This window comes from Anabas testudineus, chromosome 13, assembly GCF_900324465.2.
Source record: "Anabas testudineus chromosome 13, fAnaTes1.2, whole genome shotgun sequence".
NCBI classification, from domain to species: Eukaryota; Metazoa; Chordata; class Actinopteri; order Anabantiformes; family Anabantidae; genus Anabas; species Anabas testudineus.
In genome coordinates this window covers 14321388-14347588 of record NC_046622.1, presented here as the reverse complement: position 1 = coordinate 14347588, position 26201 = coordinate 14321388, and the positions used below count along the sequence as shown (strand labels likewise).

The window sequence follows — 26201 nt, the reverse complement described above, 5'->3', positions numbered from 1 at the left end:
TTGGTAGTGAATTGATCTAATCATATCTTTGTGTGCATATGTGCGTATCTCTGTGGATACTTCATGCGTTTGTGACGTGCCTCTCCTCTGAGACTGGTTTAAAAACACTGATTTAACAGATTTCTCTCAATCATTTCCTTTTCCTTCCTTTTCTTTCACATCTTTTTTAAAAAACGTGGCGTTCCCTCAAAAGCGGTTTGAAATTGTGCACGTGTGCTTGTATGTGTGTGTAATGAGTATAATAGCATGCAGCAACTGTCTGCGCTCACATGTATTTAGAGGACTTACAAAGATTCACACTGCACAAACGCACACACACAGATATATTACACATTTTTGACACAAATGTGTAATCAGGCGTGCAGTCGCTCTTCAAACACATTAACCTCACTGTACCTGCAGAAAATATAGTTCAATCGCTGTGGTAGCGCACAAAATATGGACACACTGATGTTAAATCAGGTAACTTATAAGACTATGATAACAGGGTTCAAATAGTGGACCTTAAGTGTGCGTGTCAGACGATTAATGGGCTGACTATAATCTCTGCATTTGACTGTGCCCACTCAGAGGAAACGCTCCAGTGCCACCACACACACACACACACACACACACACACGCACACTCACACACACAGATAGGATGCGGCAGAGCATTACTTGTTTTGTAAAACATCCTGCAATCCAGTTAATATTGAATTGAACATATAATGATTTGTTTATTTTCTAGCAGCAGAAACTCTGTAAAAATGTGTAAGTTAGATTTCAGCAGCTGCAAAGTTTGTGTTCAGAAGTTCACCGATCACATATATGTAGGTTTGTATGTTAGCAAGTGTGTTTTTTTGCTGATGTCTGCAGCACTGTGTCAACTCTGTTTAGTAAGCTTTCTATGAAATAAAGTTGCCTTTAACAAAACATCACTGCCACTCCCTCTCCCTCTCTCTCTCTCTCTCTCTCTCTCTCTCTCTCTCACACACACACGCACACACACACACACACATAGGGGATGTGGTTATTTTGAAATTCAAAGTAGACTTCTGCAAGTCCCTGATAAGACAGCCTTGAGCAAGATACAATAAATATTAATAATATTTTTTACTATTTCACTGGGTTTGCATCAATGTGTGTGTGTGTGTAATGTGAAGTAGAGGCCGTCAATCACCAAACTCTCTATCAATCACTTCTAGTCCAATCAGCTAAGTGGTCCTCAGGGATTAGTTTGTTTGTGCGTGCGTGTGTGTGTGTGTGTTTCGGTGTTTGACCGCTACATCTAATTCAATTCTAATTCAAAGTTTTTTCAGCAAAACACCTTTAAATGTCACATTTGCAGCTTGTCAAGCGTCTGCGCAAATGAATCCACATGTGACAGACTTGAAGTAGATGCATATTGTCCTGCTGATGATACAGCTGGTCTAACAAATTTTCCAAGCTGCAATGTCTTAAGCTCTTTATGGCATCATTGTCAGATCATATATAATCTGACTTATGTTGGGCTGCGTGTGTGTTTGTTTCTGTGTGTGTGACTGAGTGTTTTATCAGTAATTTATGCCCTTCCTGTCCAGTCGGCTCTGTCTGTGTGTCTATGGCAGGAATCCTTTAGTCAGAATTATGGCCTCGAGCAGCAGCTACACACTCTCATGCTGTGTGTGTGTGTGTGTGTGTGTGACCTCTGAAGCAGGAATTGATTGAGTGTCTGGTGCCCTGTTGTCAGCACACAGTTAGCCTCATTAGAAATAGGTCTCTCTGCCCTCTCCTCCTCCTCTTCATCTTCATATATCTTCATCAAATCTTCTTCCTCGACCACCTTGACCTTATGTGACCTGCTCTCTCCTCTTCTTCACCATATCACAAGAGATGATACATGGATAACATGAGACTGGCAGCATTGTTATCAGTAGTAAATGGGAGCTGGCAACTACACTCACTGTGAAAAGCATAATGGACTGTGAAGGACGAGGGTTTAATGAAACATAATACTGTTTTGTATAATTATTGGCAGCAGCTCATATTTTCATATTTTCATGTCAAATAGCAGCTGGTGAATAAAGATCTTTAACATTGTCCCTCTTTGGCTCATGTAGACCTCCAAAGAAAATATCATACATCCATGAATAGACACTGAACCCCAAACCCTTGGTACCAAAAATATAAGTTATTATTATTAGTATTAGTAGTGGATATATTTTTCTGCCTTTTGCAATGTAAATATCATAAGTCTCACAAAAATTTGTGTAGCACCTCTAAAAATATATGTTACATCACAAAGATTTTTACATGATGTAGTTTGTGTGTATGAACACAGAAATAAATTAATGTATAATTACATAAATATTAATAGTTTTACACCAAACTATTCAGAAAATACAATTTTTATAATGTTATAATAGTATCATCAATTATTTAAATGTAATTAAAGAGAGCATTTTTATTTTTAAGTAAAGGTCAAATTTGTAAATGTAACATCTATAGAAAAAGCTTGAATCACCATTGAAGTCTATTTTAAGGTTGGTCTTTAGCCATTGAGCCCTGTTAGGTCTCAGTATCTCAGCAAAAGTGATGTCAGAGCTGGACCATCTTACCTAGTGTGAAATGAAAAAGCTTTTGAAATTAAATCTGTATTTCTCTGGGAGCCTGTGTAAAGAGGCCAGTCATGGGGTGATGTGGGACTGACGTGAGTGTTTGTCAAAAGCCTGGCAGCAGCATCCTGCAGCAGCTGCAGCCAGGTCATTGTTGACTGACTGAGGCAGGAGAACAAGCCAGTAACAAAGACCTGACATGATGAGATAAAAGCATGAAGGAAAAAAATAAAAAAAGCCGCACAGGTTGCTTGTCCATTGCAGGGTGAAAACACAGACAGACGAACAAATTCTCTGAGTTTCCAGTTCCCCAGTCCTGCTTGTCTTTCTCTGGGACAGGGCACCAAAGCTCGTTATCACACAGAAAATGAAGTGAAGCAGAAGAACCACTGCGCTGCTGTGCTGCTGACTTAATAATTACTAAAATAATCAGACTGACCCAGATGAGTGTGAGAACTGTTTACCATGGAAACAGAGCTCGGTAAACATGGTTTATTACTTTGTTGAGGACAAGTAAGACTCAGTAGACAACTCCCCTTAAGAATTCAACAAAATAAGTCAATTTATTTTTTACTCGACTCATCTGTCTTCTTAGATGTCACAGAATTAGTTTAATTATCTAAAACCAGAGTGGCAACAAATGAATAGACCCCTCTTGCCAACTTGTAATTGCTGTTCCTGGGTTTTTTCCATATTATTTTAATGCTTTCAGGGTTGTAATTATTTTCCTGAACCAAGCTTCTTGCCAACTGAAACAGTGCCCGATGAGATTCATCTAACCTAGGGTGTACATCACTTGTGCCAATGCCAGGAATGCTGCGTAATGAGACGTCTGTGTGTTGGTCGATTAGATGGCATGTGCAGTTATATAAATATCCTCTATTCCTTATCCTTATTCTGACAACTGTTCAGATCTAAAAAAGCCCAAGGTGAGATTTTTAAATGCTGTGTGGTAGGCTACAACTAAAGAAAATATTTTTTATCAATGAATCAATTGTTTTATTTTGTTATTGGTCAATTTATTGCACAGTTATTTAAAAATGTAATCTATTGGTTATTTTTTTGATCAGTTGATATTTTGGTTAACAATAAATAATATAATTGATTATCAAAACAGTCCTGCTAGTCCACTAATTAATTACTAGTAATCATTTCTTTTCAACTGAATTGGTGCCAGTGAGTATGTCTGTGTGCATGTTAGCCCTGTCCTGAGTGTATGCCTTGTCTCAACCACAGCAGGTGGTAAAAGATCAGCAGTTTAACTTTTATTCTTAGGCAACAGGACAAACTGATGGCAAACCTGTGATCAGAGGGTCAAGCACAGTTTGTTAACAGTCAGAAAAATTTTATGCATTAGACGACTTCCGACGTATAGAATGTTTCCAAAAACACAGTGATGATGTCCAGTATCAGTTAAACTCAGACTAAAGTGTTTATTTCATTGGAGTCTGTATTCAGAACGCCAGACCTGGAAAGACCAGACTGATTTCAATGAGTTCCTGTGTTATCTGCAGAACACCCACTGTATTTATCTACAGGCTTAAATGATACATCTGCTGTGATGCTGCTTTGGGGATATGAAATTGATCACTTTTACAGAGGTACCAACGTTTTTCACCCTTAGAAATTAGGTGTTTTAGTTTACAGCCTTGGTGTAAAAAAATTGTTGACTTTGTCCACTGGGAATAAAAATTATATTCAATGTGTCCCTCAGGGCCAACACCTCTGTTTAATATTCACTCCTCTAACATCACTCCTGTTTTCACCATGAAACTGTCCAACTCTCACTTATCAATTTCTCTCTTCTCTCTTCCTCACAAACCGTCCTTGTTTATGTTCATCAGCTACTGGTCATATTCTGTTTTTAATAATAATCCAGAATATGTTATTGCACAGGTTACATTTTATGACTTTGACTACACCAACCCAGCTTCAGGATATATTTTTTAGATTTAGAGAGACAAGCCCGGCTTTAAAAGCAGTTTGAAATTCAACCAAGTGACTACATGTGACTACAGACTTGAGGAATCACAGAAGGTGTTTTATTTCGAAAACTTGTGTTGCCCTCCTTCAGTTCAAGGCTCAAGTCCACTCCTGGTGTCTCTCCTATAGATTCGTGCACATACAACCACACACGCAGCTCAAGGTGATCCAAGATTAAAACACAGTAGAGGAAAAGAGGTCATGGGAAAGGAGAGGATAGACTAACATGACATGAGATGACCCAGTAGAAGAAAAGATGGAGAGGCAGGCATGGAGAGAAGCCGGGAAGGGGAGGAAGAAGGGAAAACGGGAGGTGAATGAAATGTCAAGGAGACTTAGAGGTAACATCAAGAGACAGAGGCATTGTATTGCCCTGCGACAATGTGTGTGTGTGTGTGTGTGTGTGTGTGTGTGTGTGTGTGTGTGTGTGTGTGTGTGTGTGTGTGTGTGTGTGTGTGTGTGTGTGTGGGTGTGTGTGTTCCTGAACAGATAAACAGGGAAGATCCCAGAGGGGAGTCCATCCTGGAATTTTTAACAGGAAATGTATTCTACCCCTAAACAATGGTGTAATGCACACACACACACACACACACACACACACACACACACACATACAAAACACAGTGCACACACACAAACACTGACATAGTCTCTGCATCTTATTAGGAGTGCAGACTGCAAGACTGTACAAAACGTTTAAATGAAAACACTCGTTTCTGAATCTAATAGTGTCTATGTTTGTGTTTCATTTCATGTTTTTGCTAATCAGTCATTAAAGTCATATTTGAGCTTGCACCTGTGCATATTTCTAGGTGTGTGTGTGTGTGTGTGTTTGTGTGTGTGTGTGTGTGTGTGTGTGTTGGGGCAGACTAATCAAGGCGTGTTTATAATTCAATTTAATGAATTTTCATTTTTAATTTGCTGCATTCATGTGCAATAGATGCCCCAGGTGTACACTTTGAAGTGGGATCTCACAGACACAAGCACACACGCAGCCTTTCACACAGTGACGTGTTAAACAGAAGGCTGCAGTTGGGTGAGAGGCTCCGCGGTTCAAATAACAAGTGCACGAACATGTGAACACAGGGAATACACCTCCCAGTTTCTTCTTCTTCTCTCTCTCTCTCTCTCTCTCTCTCTCTCTCTCTCTCTCTGCATGTGTGTAGGTATTCCCATCTTCCTGTTACTCGTGTCAGGAAGAACCACTTGGAGTTTATAGTGTTGACGATTAACAAAATAAAACGACTGAAAGAGAGAGATTTGCAGCAGTTGCATCACAAATCTCCTGGCAGTCATTGTAGCATGCTACTGGAAATTTGCCTGTGAGCAAGTAACAGCTAAACATTTAACAACAGCAAGGCGAAAAAAGACCAGGCCTACACAAATAAAGTTAATCTGCGTATGGTTCAGTTCAGTAAAAGTCTGATGAGTAAGATTTCTCTATGACACAGAGAGTAGACACGTCTTTGGTTTCAGCTATTATCTAGCTGAGATGTGATTGTCAACATAGAAACAGCAATCTCTGTAAGTGCATTGGCTTCCTGACAGACGTATTAATAACAAAGCTGTCACGGTTCTATGACTGGAAATCTTTGGTTAGATGCCAATATGATATCATCAAGTAAACTTCCTTCAGTTCTGCTCAGCTTTATATTATCGCCTTTATATTTTTCGCCTTGCTGTTGTTAATTTTATAATTTTTCACCAGGTCTGTTATTTCTAAGTAACAGCTGTTTTACAGCTAATCGTCCTACTTCACATGTAAAGTCAGGTTCAGAAGAGGCTCTTTACTTGTTGCCAAACTAATCCCGTGGGCTGTTTCTAGTGGCTTTGAAGCCCTTGCATGTCCTTGTGCGTGATGTGACATAACAAATACACACAGTCTGCATCACACTGAAACCTTCCACCCCTGCACCCATGTTCAAACACAAATCATTTCTTCAACAAGTTAGACTATATCTGGTGCACACATAGTACACAGGCCCCATGTGGGTCTGTTGTGTGCCTCCAGGTTTTGGAAATTCTGAATCTTATCTGGCTTCTTGATGTTGATTGGCTCATTGGCCACTTTCTTCTCTGCCTCATTCCAACATATACCAGTGATTATATGGCCAATGTATTTATAAACACCAAACACAGCACAGAATATAGTAGAATTCAGCAGACATGCTGTATTATGTTTACTTACCCTCTTCTTCTAAAGTAGCCTCCTGTGTGCAGCTGATCTACCCGCCCACTGCAGAAATGGAGAGTAGTAATTCAAAAGAAAGCAGGGATGTATGAACACACTGATTGCTCTGGATGGTGCACACTCACCCTCAGAGGTGCTTGTACATGGTGCTCTGCAGGAAACATGTTCTTAGGCTTTTAATAAGCGCCTTTTAATCGGAGCTCAATGAGTCACCTGGACATATATAGAGACTACTATTTTCCATGATGAATGAACAATTTTTAAATTAAATGACAAAATGCAGGACAACATAATTCGGCTGTACCTTCCAAAACAGCAGAAAAAAAGAAATCTTGAATTTACTTATCACATTAATGATGTGAAAATGTGATGGCTGTGGTTTGATTAGGGTCAAATAACCATTCACACCCACAGTCACACCTGTGACAGGCAATTTGGAGCCACCAGTTAACCTAACATACTGCACCGGTCTTTGGGCTGTGAGAGGAATCTGGAGTACCCAGAGAAAACCAATGTAGACACGGAGAGAACGTGCAACCTCCATTCAAACCCAGGTCCTTCTGGCAGTGAGGCAACACTGCTAACAACCACACCATAACACACTTAACAACCTGTAAAATCCACCATATCTTTACAAAGTGACTTCCGTTAAGTAACTATCAGTGGAGCCAGAGTCTCAAGGCGAGATTCATTAAGAATCACAGCGTTGTGCAGTATGACATTATCAAGTGCCTCATTGTGAACTACATGGCAACTGTGATGTTTGTATCCATGGCGATTTGCTTGTCTATGATGTCTGCAGTTTCCTAGGTAGCAACAATTGTTGCTTGGTCTGAACAAACATTGAAAAGTCCAGACATTTTAATATTTGCTAAAACAAGACTATGACAGACAAGATAGGTAGGTAGATAGATAGATAGATAGATAGATAGATAGATAGATAGATAGATAGATAGATAGATAGATAGATAGATAGATAGATAGATAGATAGAAAAAAAAAGCACCAGCTAGAGTCGAAAGAGAAATACAGCCAAAAGTTCGAGCAGGGTAACAGCCCAGTGGAGGAGAAAAAAATGTGTGAATAGACAGAGAAATGGAGCCAAGAGAATGGCAAGAGCATGTGGGCGTGTGTTCCTGAACAGAAGAGTCAGATTAAAATAGAACAGCAGCCATATGACGACAGTGTGACTGTCAAACACCTGCAGCGGAGAGACAGAAAGAAAGAAAGCGAAGGAGAGATAATGGGATGTAAGGGACAAATGTAGCAACAGACAGGTGACAAAGAGACAGAGGGAAAGGGGTGGTGATGGGAACTATGAATAGTGAGACTATGCAGAACAGAGCAGAGAGAGAACAGAGCAACAAAGAGGGAGAGCGTGCATCAGATACAGATGAGCATAAGGTTGAGACTGAAGAACGAAGAGCATTATTGTGGCCTACCTGCCAGAGTTTGTGTGACTGAGAAAGGAATAGTGTTTTTCTCCTGTGCATTCCCATCAGCCTCCCTTTTTCCAGAGCTTTGAATAGCTCCTAAGTGCAGCGCTGTGGGGACGCCAGAAAGCAGACGAGTTTAGGTATCATTGTCTCTAACAAGGGCGCTATCATACACAACAGATTGTTCCATTTCCACAAAGTAGGTTTTGAGCGGTCATGATATTTAGACAGCCCTGATTGGCAGTTGTTGACATTTGAGGGGAGGCCAGTCCCTCAGCGAGAAGAGTCTCACAACAATCAGAGCCATTGGCATTTTTAGACACAGACTAAAAACACATCTGTTCAACCTGGTTTTTATGTAGTGTCTTATAATTTGCATATTTTTCATATAGTCTTTGTGGTTTTTGTGGTTCTGTGAACAAACTGAGAACAAGCGAGACGTTTGGTATTTTTAAAATCAAATTATAACTATGTTGTAAACAGTTTTTAGTGGATGTGTTTACTTGAAATGACTTCCATTAAAAAGCATTTTACTGCTCAGAGCCAAAGCTGGAACATTACTTAAAAAATTACATATTATTAAAAAAATATCAAAAAACTAGTTGTGAAAGACAAACGTCTTATAGACCTTTAGCTATTAAGAGTTGTTTATTTGTATAGCCTGTAGCCCCTGCATCTAATAATCCATGAGAATTCAAGAAAAAAGATTTCCCACAAATTATGTGGGAAAAACATTAAGGTTTCATGGACATCAGCAGCGCCTTGGTCACTGTCATCATTGTGCGTCATCACTGTAATTGTAGGAATGACTCTCAGTGCGGAAACACGACACCGTGCACAGTGACCACCACCAGAGGTGATGATAGAGGAAGATTCATGCAGGGTGAAGGACGCTGATGCTGCTCAGTCACAGCCTGAAACGAACGGAGGCATGAGACACTTGTAAACACACAGCAGAGGAGCTCATTTATTCACTCACGCAGACGCTCATCAAAAACAGCTGCACGCGGAATGAGCTGGCACCACACGGTTAATAATTTCCCATCGACAAGAATGTTTCACTGTGTTAACCAGGATGATGGTTAACACAAATCAATTAGCAGTGCATGTAAAGCTACCACGTGCAACTTTTTGGTATCAAGCAAGCTGTAGCACGACACCCCCAAATCAGTCCGCCCAGGGCCGCAAATACTGACACTGTGTCAAAACTACACATTCATAGTTAAAACCTTTGGATTTCTCACAGCCCAGGGATTGACACAAGGATGATTTTCTCTGACTGGTTAGAAACCTTTAGTAGGGAATATCTCCTCCGCTCTGCCAGCGCTGTTCTGTGAGTCTGTGTCACTGGAGGTTTTCACCGCACCTCATCACATTAAGATAAGCTTTGGAGCATATCCCCACTAAAAAGTTACATAAAAGTGAAATGACAACACAATATTTGCTTTTCTGAATGCAACAAGTCCATGAGCAAAGTGGTTCAACAGGTTCTAGTTGTTGCTAAAAAACAAAACAGTTTTAATGGGTTTTATTCATTCATCCTGATGCGTTCGCGTTCATGCCAGGGCCACGGTAGGTTGTTTTGATTTGCTTTGCTCCAAGCAGTCAGCAGCGAGTGTCATATCCATCACTGGTGCCATCACCTTCAGTGACCCGTACAGTCGAGTCACTCTCTTGCTATTATTCATGAGTGTAACCACAGTGGGTAGCTGTTTGAGAATCACATCCCTGTTCCTAATCCTGCCTGTTAAATGTCAGCCATCAAGGGGCACAACACTCCACAGGTCTGGACTTTTGTTGGTAACTTTTGTCTATATTGTGCATGCATTAAAACACAAACTGGTATTTCTTGCTAAAATGCCAACGAAGCATAATGATCAATCCCAATTGAGGATGAACTCATAGCACAATGATCTAACAGTTTCCCAAACACAGAACCTCTAAATCAGAGTTTGAATCTGGTTTATTTTTAACTTCCCTCTATTTAATTATTTCTCTCTTTTTTCAATGTTTAATTAAAATGTAATATTGAATAGACCAGATGAGAACAGCTGTCTGCCATTGTCTCTGGAGATGCTAAAACAACCTTAGACTGCCTGAGAATTGGAAAAAGTTCCTGCCAGTATATTACTGTCAATTTTTACAGCATGTGGAACTGATTTAAATCAATCTTGCTGGATTTGTTATAGATGAACTCATGAGAAATTCTGCCAAAGGCTTTAATTAGAACACAAAGTCTTAGTGATAACACCAAATAGTGTGATATGAACGGCTGTGTATATGTGAAATATTATGGAACAGATTTGAAGTTCACTGACCACGGAGAATTTCTCCTGATAAACAGAGATCTCTGCTCAATTGTATCTGTGATTCTTGGCCTCTCTCCTCTGTCTTTTATTGCAACATCTCAACACTTGTCTCTCTCCTCTGAGCGATGTGTGAATGTAATCAGCGAGCAGTTTTCTGTCTTTATGGGATTGGATTCCCCTGTTTAGTCTGTCAATTACTGCCTTTCTACTTGTTCTCCAGGTCTGAATTTCTGTTTCTCACTTCTTCTGTCTATCATCCACTTCCCTGGAGACATGCTGGGGAAATATTTATGAATTGTGGTCTGTTGGCAGGTCTCAGTTTAATAATTTTCACTCAAAGCTCAAACAAAACCCTGTCTCTCTTCCTTTCACCCTCTCCCTCTCTCTCACACACACACACACACATACAGAGTTAGGTTAATTAAGCAGCAGCACCGTGAGGCACCTGTTTCTCCTGCTCTTCACGCAGTGATAGGTCAGCCTTATCATCACCATAGCAGCATCAGATTTATTGTTTTACACCTGAAGTCACTTATCTCCGTGTGTGTGTGTGTGTGTGTGTGTGTGTGTGTGTGTGTGTGTGTGTGTGTGTGTGTGTGTGTGTGTGTGTGAGATACAGACAGATTATTCTAAATAGTCTTTCATTCCCATTCCTTCTGTTTGCCTCCATTTATTTTGATAACATTTTCATCCAACTTTGTCCTCTGTTGTTTTTCTACACTTGGATATTTATTATTAAAAATATCAGTGGGGTGCTGTGAATGTGTGTGTGTATGTGCATGGTGAGGCCCTTCTTCATGGCTTGGCTGTATTCTACAGTGCATGTGTCTCCAGTATGTTAGTGATGCTACTGGAGACCCAGCTCTGTTGGAATAACAACCAGGACCCATTGCAACGCTATTGGCCTCGTTTTAGCCATGCTGCATTTGTGTATGTGTGTGTGTGTGTGTGTGTGTGTGTGTGTGTGTGTGTGTGTGTGTGTGTGTGTGTGTGTGTGTGTGTGTGTGTGTGTGTGTGTGTGTGTGTGTGTGTGTGTGTGTTTGTGTGTGTGTGTCAAGAAGCTACATTGATTAAATCTTTACATTTGTCCTTCTTCACTCCTCCCTCCCTTTAGCGACTGACAGATGACTGGCAAGAATCAATCTGCATCAGTAATTCACTTAGCACAAAAGCTAAAGAGCGAGCAGACAACGTGATGTCCCCTGTTGAGTTAAATTACCGTGGGTAAACATGCAGCAGGTAAAGGAGAACCGAGGGACTAGTCAGAGCATGAAAATCTTTGGTTTTACATGAACATATACAGACATGAAGGAGCATGCCTTTAATCATCTGGAAGTGGGGTACCATTACCCTTCTTCATCTTTTTCCTCTTAGATCAAGGTCGACCCTCTTGAAATGCAGATGTGGCTCACTTCACAGCATTAGATGGTTTTGTGAACAATGCAGCAGATAAGAAATAGGGGAGTTACCCTAAAGGCTCCAATTAGCTCCTTAAACTAATCCTCCCAGGCGAGTCTATAGCTAAGCCAGGTCTTTATCTACTCTATTGTGGCCAGTTTAGAATATTAGTATTCATTAAACTAATATTCTTAAATATTATTTAGTACAGTCAATACATTTATGAAAAAACTATAAAACCGTTATAATTGGTAGTGATATATAATTGCAATTAAAACAGACTGTTTATTAATAAATAGAAAATGTAAATCTGAAGTATTTTACATTAAGTTCAGAGCTGAAGTTTTAAGAATGTGAAATATAACTCTTAACTAATCATGTGCTTCCCATGCTCCAAATTAGTTAAAGTTACGTGCAACTGACGTCAGGAACAGTGAAGTATAGAGTGTTAAGTCTCTAACCACGTTTTGAAGGTTTTCCCAGTACATGTTTAAATTTAGGTGAGAAAAGCCTTGAAATACACAATGTCTTTAATCCCCAACAGAATTAAAGGCAGTGCTTATTTGAGGGAAAAGACATCTTTGGAGCTGCAAAATCACCATCAGTGATAGAAATCTGCAGATGTGTTGTTGTATGGCCTTTCATATGTAATTTGTTTTCGTGTAGGTGTGGGAAAGTGGTTGATTTGTATCGATGCTGGAGGGAAAAGAAAATAAATGGATACGATTTACTTTGATGATGATTATAGTTTTCATCTTCACAAGAAACATCGGTGAGTGCACAAGAGAAGGAAATTGTTATGTGGGATTTTATCCTGATAGTCATGACTATTTTTGCTAAACCATAACCTGTAAGTGCATGTGACATCGGCTGAGTAACATCTGAACCAAATAAACAGTGTCACTCACCTTGAAGCCATCTACTGAAATAGTCAAACATCTGTCTCATAATGATTGTCAGATGGGAGCAGAACAAAACACAAGGAGGCTTCTTTTGTTGGCTCATGGGTCTAGTATAGAGAGTATTATATTTGCAGATCATAAAGTACTTTGGGGTGTATTTGTGATTTCTTCTATCTTCAGACAGGGTATACGTGTTCATATCATATTTAACTAATCTCTTAACTTTCCTTCTCCCTTTTATCAGCTATATCTGCTATATTGCAGTGAGCATCAACAAATACAGATGTATAATTAGACACATTTTACCACTGGAGAGCAGAAATACAGTGAGCGTGAGAGTTGATTATCAAAGCTGGGTCAAGTAGGTGTGGGGAAATCATCTGGTTTTAATCAGCTTGAAATATGTCAGCTCTGTTTTTCCTATAGAAGTTCAACCCCATACAACAAAGTGCTCAGTGTACTGTTCTATGTGCCCAAAAAAAACCCTGTTCACCATGTTCACCAAAGCAGGCCATATAAACATTAGACAGACTGTGCTAATGTTATTTGGCCTAGTTCTGCTCAATAGGAAATTATCTCGATATTATACAGAGCTGATTTGGCTTTATCCTGCTAGCTGCAGCTCTGTCCATGTAGACTTAATTAAACCTTTCAGTGAGTTGTCCTCCTGGAGTTACGTTCCCTCCCTCTCTATTAAGTATGATTTATGACTGCTGTAGCTCAGGGAAACGATTGAATGAAAGGGTAAAATTTTTACATGTATTTTTACCTTTACCTGCATTTATTGTCAGGTCGGCATTTCCATGTTGAACAGCCATGTTCTGTTTGACTATTTTCTCATCTCTATACTATTAGGCCTATACTCTACCTGTGGGCTGACGGCTATGTTAGCAGCTTCACAGAGATGTTTTAAGCTTAAGTGCCCCCCTAAAGAGCAAATTGAGCAGAGCTCTTGTAGCAGAAGATTACACACTTGAGACACTTCAGACCTTTCTGCCTACAGTTGAAAATCTGCATGGTACAATGTAGAAGATTGTGTGAAGGATGTAGAAAACATATCGGTCCTTAAACTCATTACATTGTAATTGTTTTGTCATCTTGGTGCACAGTCAGTAACTCAAATTGACTTGTCAATTACATTTTATATTAACACCGTTATGTGCAAAATGTCAAATTATAAAAAGAAGAGTCGAGGTAGACCGGACCTGAGCATTTGACACAAGCAGCATGGCGTCTTAAATTTTGCATCTGCATCCATGTGTGAGGGGTCGCCCTGAGAAAGATAAAGAGAGGAATCAGTATTTAGTTATTCTGATCACAGGTGCCCTTCAAAATGTCAGCGCGCTCCCAGTGATTAGAAAGGCTACAGATAAAGACAACAGCAACAACCACATCCTGATGAAAGAAGGAGGGAAGGAGAAACCTGGAGATCAACATAGACTCGAGTTGGAAGACGAAACAGATGTGAAGAAAATATTTGTTAAAGGAAGCAGACAGAATCACAGCATGACTTAGGATTAACAGAAATGCAACATGTTTATTGTAATTTTTATATTGTTGCGTACAGAGAGACCAGCAGGCAATACATCCTGCATGATGAGTGCATGAATGGCAGTAATGAAATGAGCAGAATGAATATTGTATGTATTTCTGAAATGAAACCAAAATAATTAAATAGAAATAATGTCATGCTGTTTTGGCTCGTGGTTGGAGGGTGGCTTTAACGTCTCCCGTATTAAAAATGTGCTCTTTTCATGGCATTTTCGAATCAATTCAGATAAAAGCTTTGACCAAATTCACATGAATTGAAACGGCATTAGAGAAGAACAAACTGTGTTAGTGTAATGAAATCATGTTGCTATTTTCATTCAAAGTTTGGAGACTGTCATGTCTCAGTTTTTAACTAATTGAAGGATTACATTGTGGACTGCGAAAGTCGTCTCGCTGAAGAGGCTCAGTGACCCTTACAAACCCCATTAGATGATCTCTAAAAGTACGTCATTCAATTAGAAAACAAAGCGCTTCACTTCTGTTTCTGAAAAGCTTTCACAGCAGCGAACCTGAAGGAAATTTTGCAAATGCGACTGCAATGCTAAAAGGTAAAAATTAAGAATGTTAAATTGAAATTTCAAACAGAGATGAAGCTGTGTGTATTTTATGAGGTGGCACAAAAAAAATCATGTGGTTCAGCATCTGTATCAAGATTTAATGAGTGGGTGGTTGGATGTGTATGTGTGTGTGTGTGCGTGTTGTTTGTGTGAAGGTGTGTGCAGTGATTGTGCAGCAGGTAAATTAATATAACAGATGGTTTGAGGTTTATGGCAAGAAATGATTGTGAAAGGTCAAAAGACAGAGTCTGACATTTACAGGGCATACGTCTTATTGTTAGTAATGCACATGGACAAACACACACACACACACACACAGAAAAAGCATGGCAGGTTTCATCGTCTTTCCTCAGCCTGTTCTGATCAGAAGAGTGGGGAGGATGTGGACATTTGTTGTTTGTCTGCTGTTCAGATCTACTGTACTTTCGATAATTTAATGGGATTTGCACGAGCATTTCAAGATCCAAATTCTTTCTCCCTCGGATCCACGCGCACACACTCACACATGGTCTGGCAGAGCTCCAACTTCATTACAACAGCACTCTGGCAGACTGATTGAGTGATCAAAGCTAATCGCATTTAATCATATCTAATCATATGTAATAACCAACACTCAGTGCTCAGTCATGACAAGACTCTCCACTCTCTCACTCCATCCTGTCCTTTACTCCTTGCCCTTCTTCCCAACTTAACGTGAGTGATAGATGGAGGAGAAAGAAATTGAAAGTGTCAGAGAGAAAGAGACAAATTAAAGCGTGAGAAGTGGACATAGAGACTCGAATGCTTGGAGAAACAAGATGTTGTTCCTTCCAGCGGGACTGTGTGACTAACAGCTTTGTTAAAACAACTGGAAGAGGATGATCTGGCAGTCACATGCAATATTTCCAACATTTTCATCGTTATATCATTTACACTCAGTACACAGTTTTAAATGCTGCAGCATCTTAAGCTGCTGTGGTTTCTTTCACTTGTCTCCCTGTGCTTTGATCAGATTTTGAAGTCCCACTGAGATGTTTCTTTAGACTGTGGTAACATGTTAGAAACATAATGCAGTATGATAACCGGGACAGGCTGCATGCAGAGTGGTAATATTCTTATGGTATGAATTTAGAAATGTAACAGGGGACGTTAGGAGGACGATAGAAGGACTTATGATGAATTACTATTGCAACAACACATCATCAGTAGGGTAAAACTAACCTGTCTCCCAACAGTCTAACCCCAGCTCACGTTCCCTATTAGTGGGGTTAGACTGTGAGGTGGAGTGGCTTTGTAATTTGTAATAATTATAGAAGGTGAAAACATGAAAATCTAAAAGCACTAATCCAGTAATATACGTATTGTATAAGCTGTTATTGCACGTCAGCTCTCCTTTTTTCCAGTTCCTCTGTTTCCAAACTTAATGTTTGTTGAAGTAGGAGTCTGCTTTTAGACGACCAAACTGAGCTCTTGAAGGAAACAAACTGCTTTCACTTTGCAGTTTTATATTGTCCCTTTTAAGGTGCTAGTGTGGCTCAAATGAAGTGCTTCTCCGATGCTCTGGCAGCATATGAAACAACTTCCCACGGCTGTTCTGTTAGCTCTCTTCTGTCTAAAACTAACAACTGGACAAACATGCCCTCTTTCTCATCGTTTGGCTGGTTGTGCAAAGGCAAGAGAGTGGAGACGGTTTCATTTGTACATTTGATTGTGGCCCCACGTTTAAGTGTGGCCACTCAGAGCAGCTACGGTTCATTTCAAACGTAACCCCAGCCTTTAGTCTGATGAAGAGTCATTTCTGTCTTGTTCATTTCAATGTTGACATTCTTGCTCTCATGCTCGTCTGCCTTTAGGTTCTGTGGGTGTCATGATTTTTGATGTGGAAAGATGATTTATCAAAGTTAAAAGTGATAAAAAGTTAAATAGATTGGCTCTCGTTAAATTTAATCTGACAGAACACAGGCAATTAAGATAACTAATGTAACAGTTAAGCGCTTCAGTCAAATCTTCAAAGAAATCATCAATGAGCAAAGTAAATATATGTGATTTGTGCCGATAGTACCGCAATACGGTCTTTCATTTAATGAATAATCTTCATGCCTACAACATTTTTATGTTTGATTTGCAGAGTGCCAAAATTAAGCAACAGCACACAGAGCCCTGAAGAGCAAAACTAACTCCACGACATCTGAGTTCAGTTCATTTTTAAATACCTCGCTTGTGTCTCCAACAGGCGCAGATTGCCGCGCGTTTACCAAGTTTGACACTGTTTAAATATTGTTTGAGAGGCCTTTGCAGTGCCAAAGTAAATATCTGGAGAAGAGCTGTTGCAACATAAACCTTGCGCGCACACACACACACACACACAAATACAAGACCATAGCTAAGGCCTCAGGTTTTTTTAGGCCTGCACATCGAGATCATAAACAACCACACAGACATCAGGGCATCTTTTTGTGTCCCTCCACAGGATGCTTTGCTGCGGCTCGCGGCAGTTGTCGACGCGTGCTCCCTGCGAGTGGCCCTACGAGACAGCATCCAGGAGCTGCTACCGAGCACGGTATTTGCACACGCAAACTCTACATTTGTACAAGCAGCTGAACATAACTGAAATTTCCTTCACCTGAAAAAAAAAAAACTTCCTGTTAGTATTCAGCGTGGTGCAGCTAAATAAATTGGCCTTGACATTAAACCAGGGAGCGCTGGCCCAGGCCTTGTTGCAAATGGATGAGGCTCATCACTCATTAAATTAATTAGAATGTGATTAATATTACAAATGAATGTGCACATATATGTGTGTGTTTCATTCCAGGAGTGTGTATGTGTCTACATCCTGGAGGGAGACTTGAGGCTGCTGTCTGTCGACCCGCCACATGAACTGCCGCAGGAGGGGAAGATCAGGTGTGTGCTGTTGCGCCTGCATGTGTGTGTGTGTGTGTGTGTGTGTGTGTGTGCAGCAAGACGCAGATGTTTCGTCTCCGTGAATCTCTGCTGTATCCTGATTTGCTGCGGCGTTGTTGGAGGGCAGCGATACCTTGAGAAGCACCAGAACAAGGTTGAGATGAAGAGGCGGGAAATAGGGGTGGCTGTTTTCTCTGTGTGAAAAGCAGGTGTCACCTGAATGAATATGAGCCACTCAACCCCAAATCACATCATCAGCTCGGAGACAGCTCTGTCACAGAGAGCGAGATCTCATCATCAAGAAACAATGCGGACCCTCTCCATCTCTCTTATACATTTTTACCGCAATCTTCTCTGATCTCCCTCCTCCTTCGCTGTCTCATTAAAACTCTCCCTTTATCTCACTTTTCCCCTTCTTGTTACTCATCTCTTTGTTGTCATCTGCTACTCCACCTTCCCACCTCACAGCAGCAGTCTGTCTTTGCCCTCTTTTCCTCTCAGCCAGCTCTTTCCCTGAAGAGCCGTGAAGCACTAAGCCAACTGTGTTTCAGTCTTTCTACTCTGCACCCCCCTCCTCTCCCCGACGTGCCTCTTTCTCTCTCACCTTCAATCCCTCTCCCCGTGGAAGCATCGCAGGGCTAATAGCCGAGGTGACAGTGCCTGGGGTCCCTCAGTGAGACACGGCGATCCTCTCCTCTCTTAAGTGCTTGCTGAAGCTCTACAAACCCGGGCGTTAGAGCGACTGCTGCCCAGGCGCTCGCAAAAACCAACACTACATTATTGATGAAACTGTCTGTTAGACAGAGAATAACCTTTTTTTTCCAGCACCTCATTGCCACACAAACACAGGCCTGCACACAACATGCTTATGCAGGCACAACATGCAAGGACACAAGCACAAGCGGACGCATGTACGCACACATGCACGCACACTAGGTGGAGGTAATGGGGATATTAAAAAAGCTACAGGGCACTTTGTTACTTTTCTGCCTCCAATTCACCTGCTTATATAAGCCTGTTATCAAGACCTTGGCATACACACACTTGCACTAACACACACACTCAACGAACCCATCTGAGAGCCAGAAGGCCACATTGTTTGAGTCTCATTCCAGCCCATTTTCTAATACATACAAGCCCATTACGTGGACCTTGATACACACAGACACACAAAAATGCACAAACAAGTTCAGCAAAGACAACCTTAACGATTGCTTAGCTTCTAAACTATTTGTTGTGTACGAGATAGCTGAAGTCTCTCAGCCAAACAAGCTATTGTGAGAAATGCTGTAAAAAGAAGATGAACAGCCAGCGATTTAAAATATCCAAAATACACTGAGGTGTCTTTGCAGTACTTACACAAACATTGGTTTATTTTGTCATTGTCAGTAACATTTATCCCTCTTGTGAAAAGGACTATTGACATGTTACTTAACATGTCTGTTTTTTCCATTATGTCTTTCACATCAATGCACTAGTCAGTAAAATTGTCGATAGTTTGGCTTCAAAGTATCTTCAGGGGCATGGATTTAAATTCTACTGCTGCCAAATTTATGTTGCAAGTCATCCATGAGCCCCAGGGTTGGTTGTTCGATTACCAGTGCCTCCTGACCACGTGTCCTGGTGTGCTTGCACCATCATCTATGTGGAGCTATCCAGCAACAGTTTCTCCATTAGGGTCAAAAAAGTAGTTTAGTAGTCAGTACTCATCCCATATCTGCATGTACAGTGAAGTATTTCACTTAAATACTCTGTGGCCCTAAGGTGCAAATCAAAACAATTAAATAACAAATAAATGACCATGCTGTACTAGTTCTATCTGTCATTTGCAAAACTGTCCAGAGAAAGTAACACAATACAATACCTGCAAATACCCTTTAATGCTTATGCACATTAACACACCATCAGCTGTTGGGAACTGCAGTGTTCCTTACTAATGGTTAAGCAGTTATAATAAGTGGAGCTCATAGTGAAGGGTCAGGCTGAAACATGAAGTCATTAACACATCCCAGATCAGTTCATCATCAGCTGATCTCTGTGAGCACCAACGACTCACCTACACACACATTACTGTGCGTGAGTGTCCTGTCTAAATGTACAGTACATCTCCCCCTCTACTGCTGCAGCTAACACTTGCCTCTGACCACTCCTGCAAAGAAAACACACCTCCCACTACTCCCACTTTGACTTACATGTTAGTCTGTTTTAGCTACGGTTGGCTTATGCTTTCATTCACCCTAATACTCCATACACCAAACATTTTACATACACTTTATCTAATATGTAATTGTCATATGAACACTATTGTTTTTACTGCCCCTGGGTCTGTTTAGGTCTTGTTTAGCTCTTTACTGTTCCCAGTATAATTTGGCTTCATGATCATGCAGGAAGCTGCTTTGAACAAAGCCATTACACAAAGGTCAGCTGTATTCGCCACAATAGTAAACTACAAAGAGAATGTTTTGCACTGAAGTGAACTATTCCTCAGTGAGCTGAAATAAATGGACACTTTTAAATCAATGCACCATGCAGCGATTTAGCTGCAGTGGTTCGAGGGGATTTCAGACTCTATGAGCATGTAATGGAGTGACTGCTGCTTTGTGTGCGCCCGCGCGCGCGCGCGTGTGTGTGTGTGTGTGTGTGTGAGGGAGAGAGAGAGGTTAGCTGTCAGAGGTTCAATAGATTATTTACCTGTGTGCATGAGTACAACTATTTTTCTTCTTTTTGTTGTTCATCTCCATATTCATGCACATCTCAAAGTGTATGTTTACTAAAGCATGCATTGATGCATGCATATGTGTGTGAGTGAGCACGTGTCTGTGCGCACATGTGTGTCTTTGGCAATAGTCAGACCAGATTAAACAAATCCTTGTTTCATATTTTAGCATGAGAAAGCGTCTCTCTCTCTCTCTCTGTGTGTTAAATATAACACACACAAAGACCCACGCCCTTGCTATCATCACACCTGGCTTCACACCTGGCCAATACAAATAATGGTATTGAATTCATATAATTTCACAATGAATAATACGAGTATTCATGTATTTTCTTTGTTTGGGTTAGTGTCAATGAACACAAACGTGTCTGTTTTTATAATGCTGGTGATTATTTTTCCATTTTCTCCAATTGTCTTCCAAATCCCCATTTCCTCTTTGTCTCCACAGCGTCTGACAGTCTGTCTCTCTCTGTTTCTCAGTCTGACTAATGTGCTGCAGGTAATTGTCTTTCTCAAACCTGAGTCTAACTCAACTTGCATCTGTCTGTATTAGGAGTATCGTGGACCAGCTGAAGCGATGTCAGTGTGCCGGCCTTCCTCCTTCCGAACTGCCAGAAAAGTACAAAGCCTGCCTCGCAGCACCGCTACCAGCACACAGAAGAGGTGTGTGTGGTTGTACAGTGGCTGTGTGTTTATTTAGGGTTGTAGCCAGCGCTTCAGTGATGCTGGTGGACAGACAAATACATCAACATCTGTGAATCCGTGCATCTGTGCATGTGTGCTTGTTGGAGGATGTGCGAGTGTGCACCTGTACATGCAGAGGAGCAGAGAGATGTGAGAACGTGGGAGGAAAAAGCAAACGAATGGAAGTAGGGAGAGGAGCAGTGAACAAGAGATAATGATTGCCAAGGGAGAGGTATGGAGCTGCGTGGGCAATGAAATTGGACAAGAGACCAATGAAAGGTCCACAGTGAGAAAAAAATGCGATGAGGAAAAAAAGCTTGAATGAAAAGACTTTGCATTCCTCTTCAAATGAACATATTTAGATTTTATTTTAAGGTAAAACAAAGAGAATAACCTGCAAGGATGTAATCATAGAGACAACTTAAAGTAGAAGTGTTTGGCCACTCTGCACCCGACTGATCAATAAACACCACTAAAAAAATAGTTAGTTTGGTGCTAGTGTGGCAAACACATCGCTCTTATTGTTATTTAGTCTGCAGCAGCACTGCTCCATTATCAGACTTATTTTGTTTGTAAGGATCTGCTGTTGCTATCTACTCTGCATTGACGAGAATAACAAGTGAAGGAAAATGAAAGACGATAATAAACAGTCGTGCAAGGTCATTATTTTTATTTTTGTCCATGTTCATTTCCCCTGCATCTTTCTATTAGTATTAGAAAATGGAGGAAGAAGAAACAAGATTAAGAGACAAGGACATGGAAAGAAAATGAAAGTCGGGTAATAAAAAGAGGTTGTCTTTCTTTCTTTCTTCCTTTCTTTTTTCAGCTGTTTGTCATTTCCTATCTTGGATCAGGAAAAAGGATAAGGCCATTTGCTTGTTTTACTGGTGAGTCTTGCTTTTAGGGGCACTCAATAGGTTTTCATTGGGTTTATAAACCAAACTAATGAATTACAGTTCATGGATTCATTTGGATTTATTTAACATCCAGAGAATAAATGAATTATTTACTGGGCTGGACTGAACTGTGTTTTTGTGTTGCAGGTGGGCTGTAATCCACTGTCGGATCAGGATGAAGTGCATCTTAATATGGTGGAAAAACATGTAAGCTCTGTGTTTTTCTGTGTGTCTTAGTTACAGATGTGAGAACACAACTTGGTGACAGTAGCTGACTCACTGGAAGAGTTCGCTGTTTATTTAACCGCCTTCACTGTGTTTTACAGAAGGGATAAAGCACAGCTTATGTACCGCGCTCTCTATGAGAATGCAGAAAATGTGTTTATTTTCCACTAAGAACTAAACACATACAGTTGGGTCCATAAATAATGGAACAAAGATCATTTCCTTTTATTGTGCTTTGTTCACCACCACTTTTATTTGGCATTAAACACTCAAGATGTGCACAGCGTTTTTCTACCATCAGTCTTGACTTCACTAAGTAAAAAGCCGCTCTGTTAGGTTGAGATCAGGCAACTGACTTGGCCAGTGAAGTGCCTTGAGTCATCATTGGGTCATTAATCATGTAAGAAGTAGCGTATGAATATGAAGCAGCGTCCTATCAGTTTTGCAGCTTGTACACCTCAGCATTTATCCTGCTACTTTCATCAGCTCATTAGTAAACACCAGTGAGCCGGTTGCATTGTCAGCCATACTGTACATGCCCATGTCATAACACTGCTACCACCATGTTTGACAGATGATGTAGTATATATGAGCTATTAATTTCCTTCTTTCTCTTTTCATCATTCTGGTACATGTTAATCTTAGTTTTATCAGTCTAAAGAATCTTATTCCAGGTGTTTTCTGGCTTAGTCTAATCTGGCCTTTCTGTTGTTGAGCATTACCAGTGTTTTGCACCGTTCTGAATTTACAATCATAAGTGTTATTTGACTGTAGATTTTCATAATGACACAGCTACTTCCTCAAGAGAAAGAGTTCTTCTTCACCATGAAGCCACCTCTAGATGTCTTATCTGCTTTATTATTCATGGAATAACAAGGGAAACAGGACTCACCTGGCCAGCAACTGCTTGTCAAGCCATTTGCTTCATTATTTATGAGGTCCCCCCAAAAAATAAGGGTGTAATGAAGGAAAATAACTGTATTTCTAGAATGGGTTATGGAATAATTTTTTTTAAAAACAAAACACAACGTTAAATAAAATGTGAAAGTCACATCTTACGTATAATGTGGTGGGGAAACAGACAATGAATTACCCAGAGTCTTCTTATTCTGATCTTTCCATTATTTATGGACCTACTGTCCATCCTCTGCAGACTTAAAGCATCAGACTCTAATAAGTATTTTGAAACACTTTGTTGTAGGTTTCTTAGATTATGCACACAAGGATTCTTGTGATGACTGGTGATGTTAATTCACAGCCTTTGAATTCCATTTTGTTAGCTGGATAAAATGTAATAAAATGACATCAAACACTTTTTCATCTGTCTGTAAGTTTCTGTACACTTAACTGACGTTTGGTGCTTTTCTGTGTGTGTTTCTGCATTACGTGACGTCACAGGCCTCAGTGGCTTGCACGCGAGTCCAGGCTATTCAGGCGTCGTACCACAGGCCTCCTCTCAGCCCCTCACCTATACAGTCCCACAACGCACTGCTGCACCTCAACGTCTCAGAGCAGGACTACTGCGAGCTGGACCGCAACATACTGCAACTCTGTGGTACTTCTTTTTCTCCCTGTCTCTAATTTGTCTTTCACATTCTCTCACAAACATTTCCCACAACTCATCTACACAAATACAGAACTCAAACATAATCACGCACCCACCCACTGGAATGTGAGAGGTGAGGTATGTTAATAGAGTAAACCCATCTGGACAAAAACTCTATGAATTTAGATGGACTCTGTCACTGGCACAAAGAATGTGTGACAGCTCCTGTGTGAAAACAGAACGCTTCGCAGAAACACTGTTAAAACTCTCATGCATAATGGAAAAGGACTTGCTAATGCTGTTCCTGCGCACATACTCATTAATCAGCGTTTACTCCCAAATATGAGTTGCCTTTACTCTCGTCCATTTTTTACAGGCTCTGCCTCACCCCTCTGCTTCTCTGTCAAACCCCCCCCCCATCATCATCTGCAGTCCAGTCCTCCCTCCATTCCTTGTCTTGTCTTCATTATTAGTCCTTCTGTTAGCTGGTTCCTGTTCACCCTTCCCCGACCTCGCTGTCTCAATTCATCCCTCCCTGGACTGCTTTCTGTCCGCTTGCGTGCATGCTCTGCATTCGCCTCTTGCCTCAACGCCAATGTGCCTTTGCTTTTATCCCATCACTCTCTCTCTTTTCTCTTTCAGGTGAGCTCTATGACCTTGATGCAGCCTCTCTCCAGCTCAAAGTCATCAATTATGTAAGTGGCTGCGATCACTCATACACTAAACATACAGATACTGTTAAAGAAGTACAGTATATGCAAAATGTGAAGTCCTTGCCAGTGACTTCTCAGAATGGATTCTGTTATTACCCATACTACAAGCTTGTATCACACAATGACTTCATCAGCTTCCCTATAGGATGCCCCCTCCTCCCCTGTATATATATGATACACTTTGTGTCAAAAGGAAGGAATGGGGGGAAGAGGTGCAAAGACTGTTTGCAGTGAAGGATAAGCTGTAGATTAAGTGGGAGGAGGGTGAGGAAAGGCTCCAGGGACAGTATGTGCAAAAACCCAACAACAATTTCGATGTATGGACGTATTGACAGATAAAGAAAATGTGAGCTAGAGAGAAGAGAGATATGAAGGTTACACTGCATCAAAGGGACAAAATCCCACTCTATCAGGTCTTTGCATGCTCATACTAAGGTTTTTTTCATACTACTGAGCATGAAGCTCTTTGAACTTCTACTATGAGTTTTGGTAAAACAGGATATATATATATCGTAAATACTTTACATTGGTTCCAGCTCCTCAGTTGTGAAGATTTGCTGCGTTTCTTTTTCTAGTATCATAGGAAACTGAATATCTTTGAGTTATGATTTAATTAAGTAATGTGAGGCTATAATCTTAGACTTTAGGAAATTGCTCCAAACATCCTATTTTTATGACATTTTTATTTCTAGAACATTATCATGGGATGACGAGCTGCTATTAATGACATAAACATTTTGGACATTTATGTGCTGAACATTTATCAGTTTCTAGTAAATTATCATTAGGACCCATTTAGACAAAACTCATACTCATAACAAATATTAGTGTTATTTTGAGTGTGACTTATTTGTTTTTCACTAAGTTACTAATTAATGAATGACAGTCTGATGCATAATGCATAATTGGCAGGTCATTTTCACTGTTGTCCCAAATTCTCTTCACTCTCCATTACTTCTTCTGTCCACATTCTTAAAAGACCTCATTTACTGATAACTGCAGTAATCAATGTCCTCTTGCAACTGAAAAATACATTTTGGTTCATGGGGATATTTTTGTCTAAAATGGTAAAGTCTGAATGATTATTATCACCTATGTGACCTTTCCTGCACCTGTGCTGCCTTGACAGCCTACACTGCAGAACCACACTGCTCAAATAAATTAAAGGGAACACTTTGAAAACACATCAGATTTCGATGGGGGAAAAAAATAATGGTGGATATTTATACTGATTTGGACTGGGTGGGGGTGTTAGAAATGAAAGGAGGCCACATCGTTTGATGGAAATTAAAATGGTCAACCTACAGAGGGCTGAATTCAAAGATACCCTGGAAATCAAAGTGGTAAAATGATGCAGCAGGTTAGTCCATTATACTGACATTTCATTCCAGGAACTCAAAATGGTACTCAGTATTTTGTTTGGCTTCCACATGCTTGTATGCTTCTAATGAGACGACAGATGATTCCCAGGGGTATCTCAGATCTGGCCCATTCTGGTGTTTCTATGGCAAATGCCAATCAAGCTTCACTGTGCCGGGCAGTGAGCACAGGGCCCACTAGAGGACGTCTGGGCCTCAGGCCATCCTCATGAAGTTAGTTTCTGATTGTTTGGTTGGAGACATTCACACCAGTGCTCATTG

At 40.5% G+C, this 26201-nt stretch overlaps 1 protein-coding gene across 1 annotated transcript in view; it reads left to right on the top strand.

Annotated features, from left to right (window-relative positions):
- The window catches only part of LOC113172803 (cGMP-dependent 3',5'-cyclic phosphodiesterase), a 176236-nt gene that overhangs the window by 104007 nt on the left and 46028 nt on the right, over window positions 1-26201 (top strand). The window contains exons 3-5 of the mRNA XM_026375835.2: window positions 17351-17440; window positions 17693-17781; window positions 21051-21160. Coding sequence (XP_026231620.1) covers window positions 17351-17440; window positions 17693-17781; window positions 21051-21160 — 289 coding nt within the window. The remainder of the gene's footprint in view (window positions 1-17350; window positions 17441-17692; window positions 17782-21050; window positions 21161-26201) is intronic.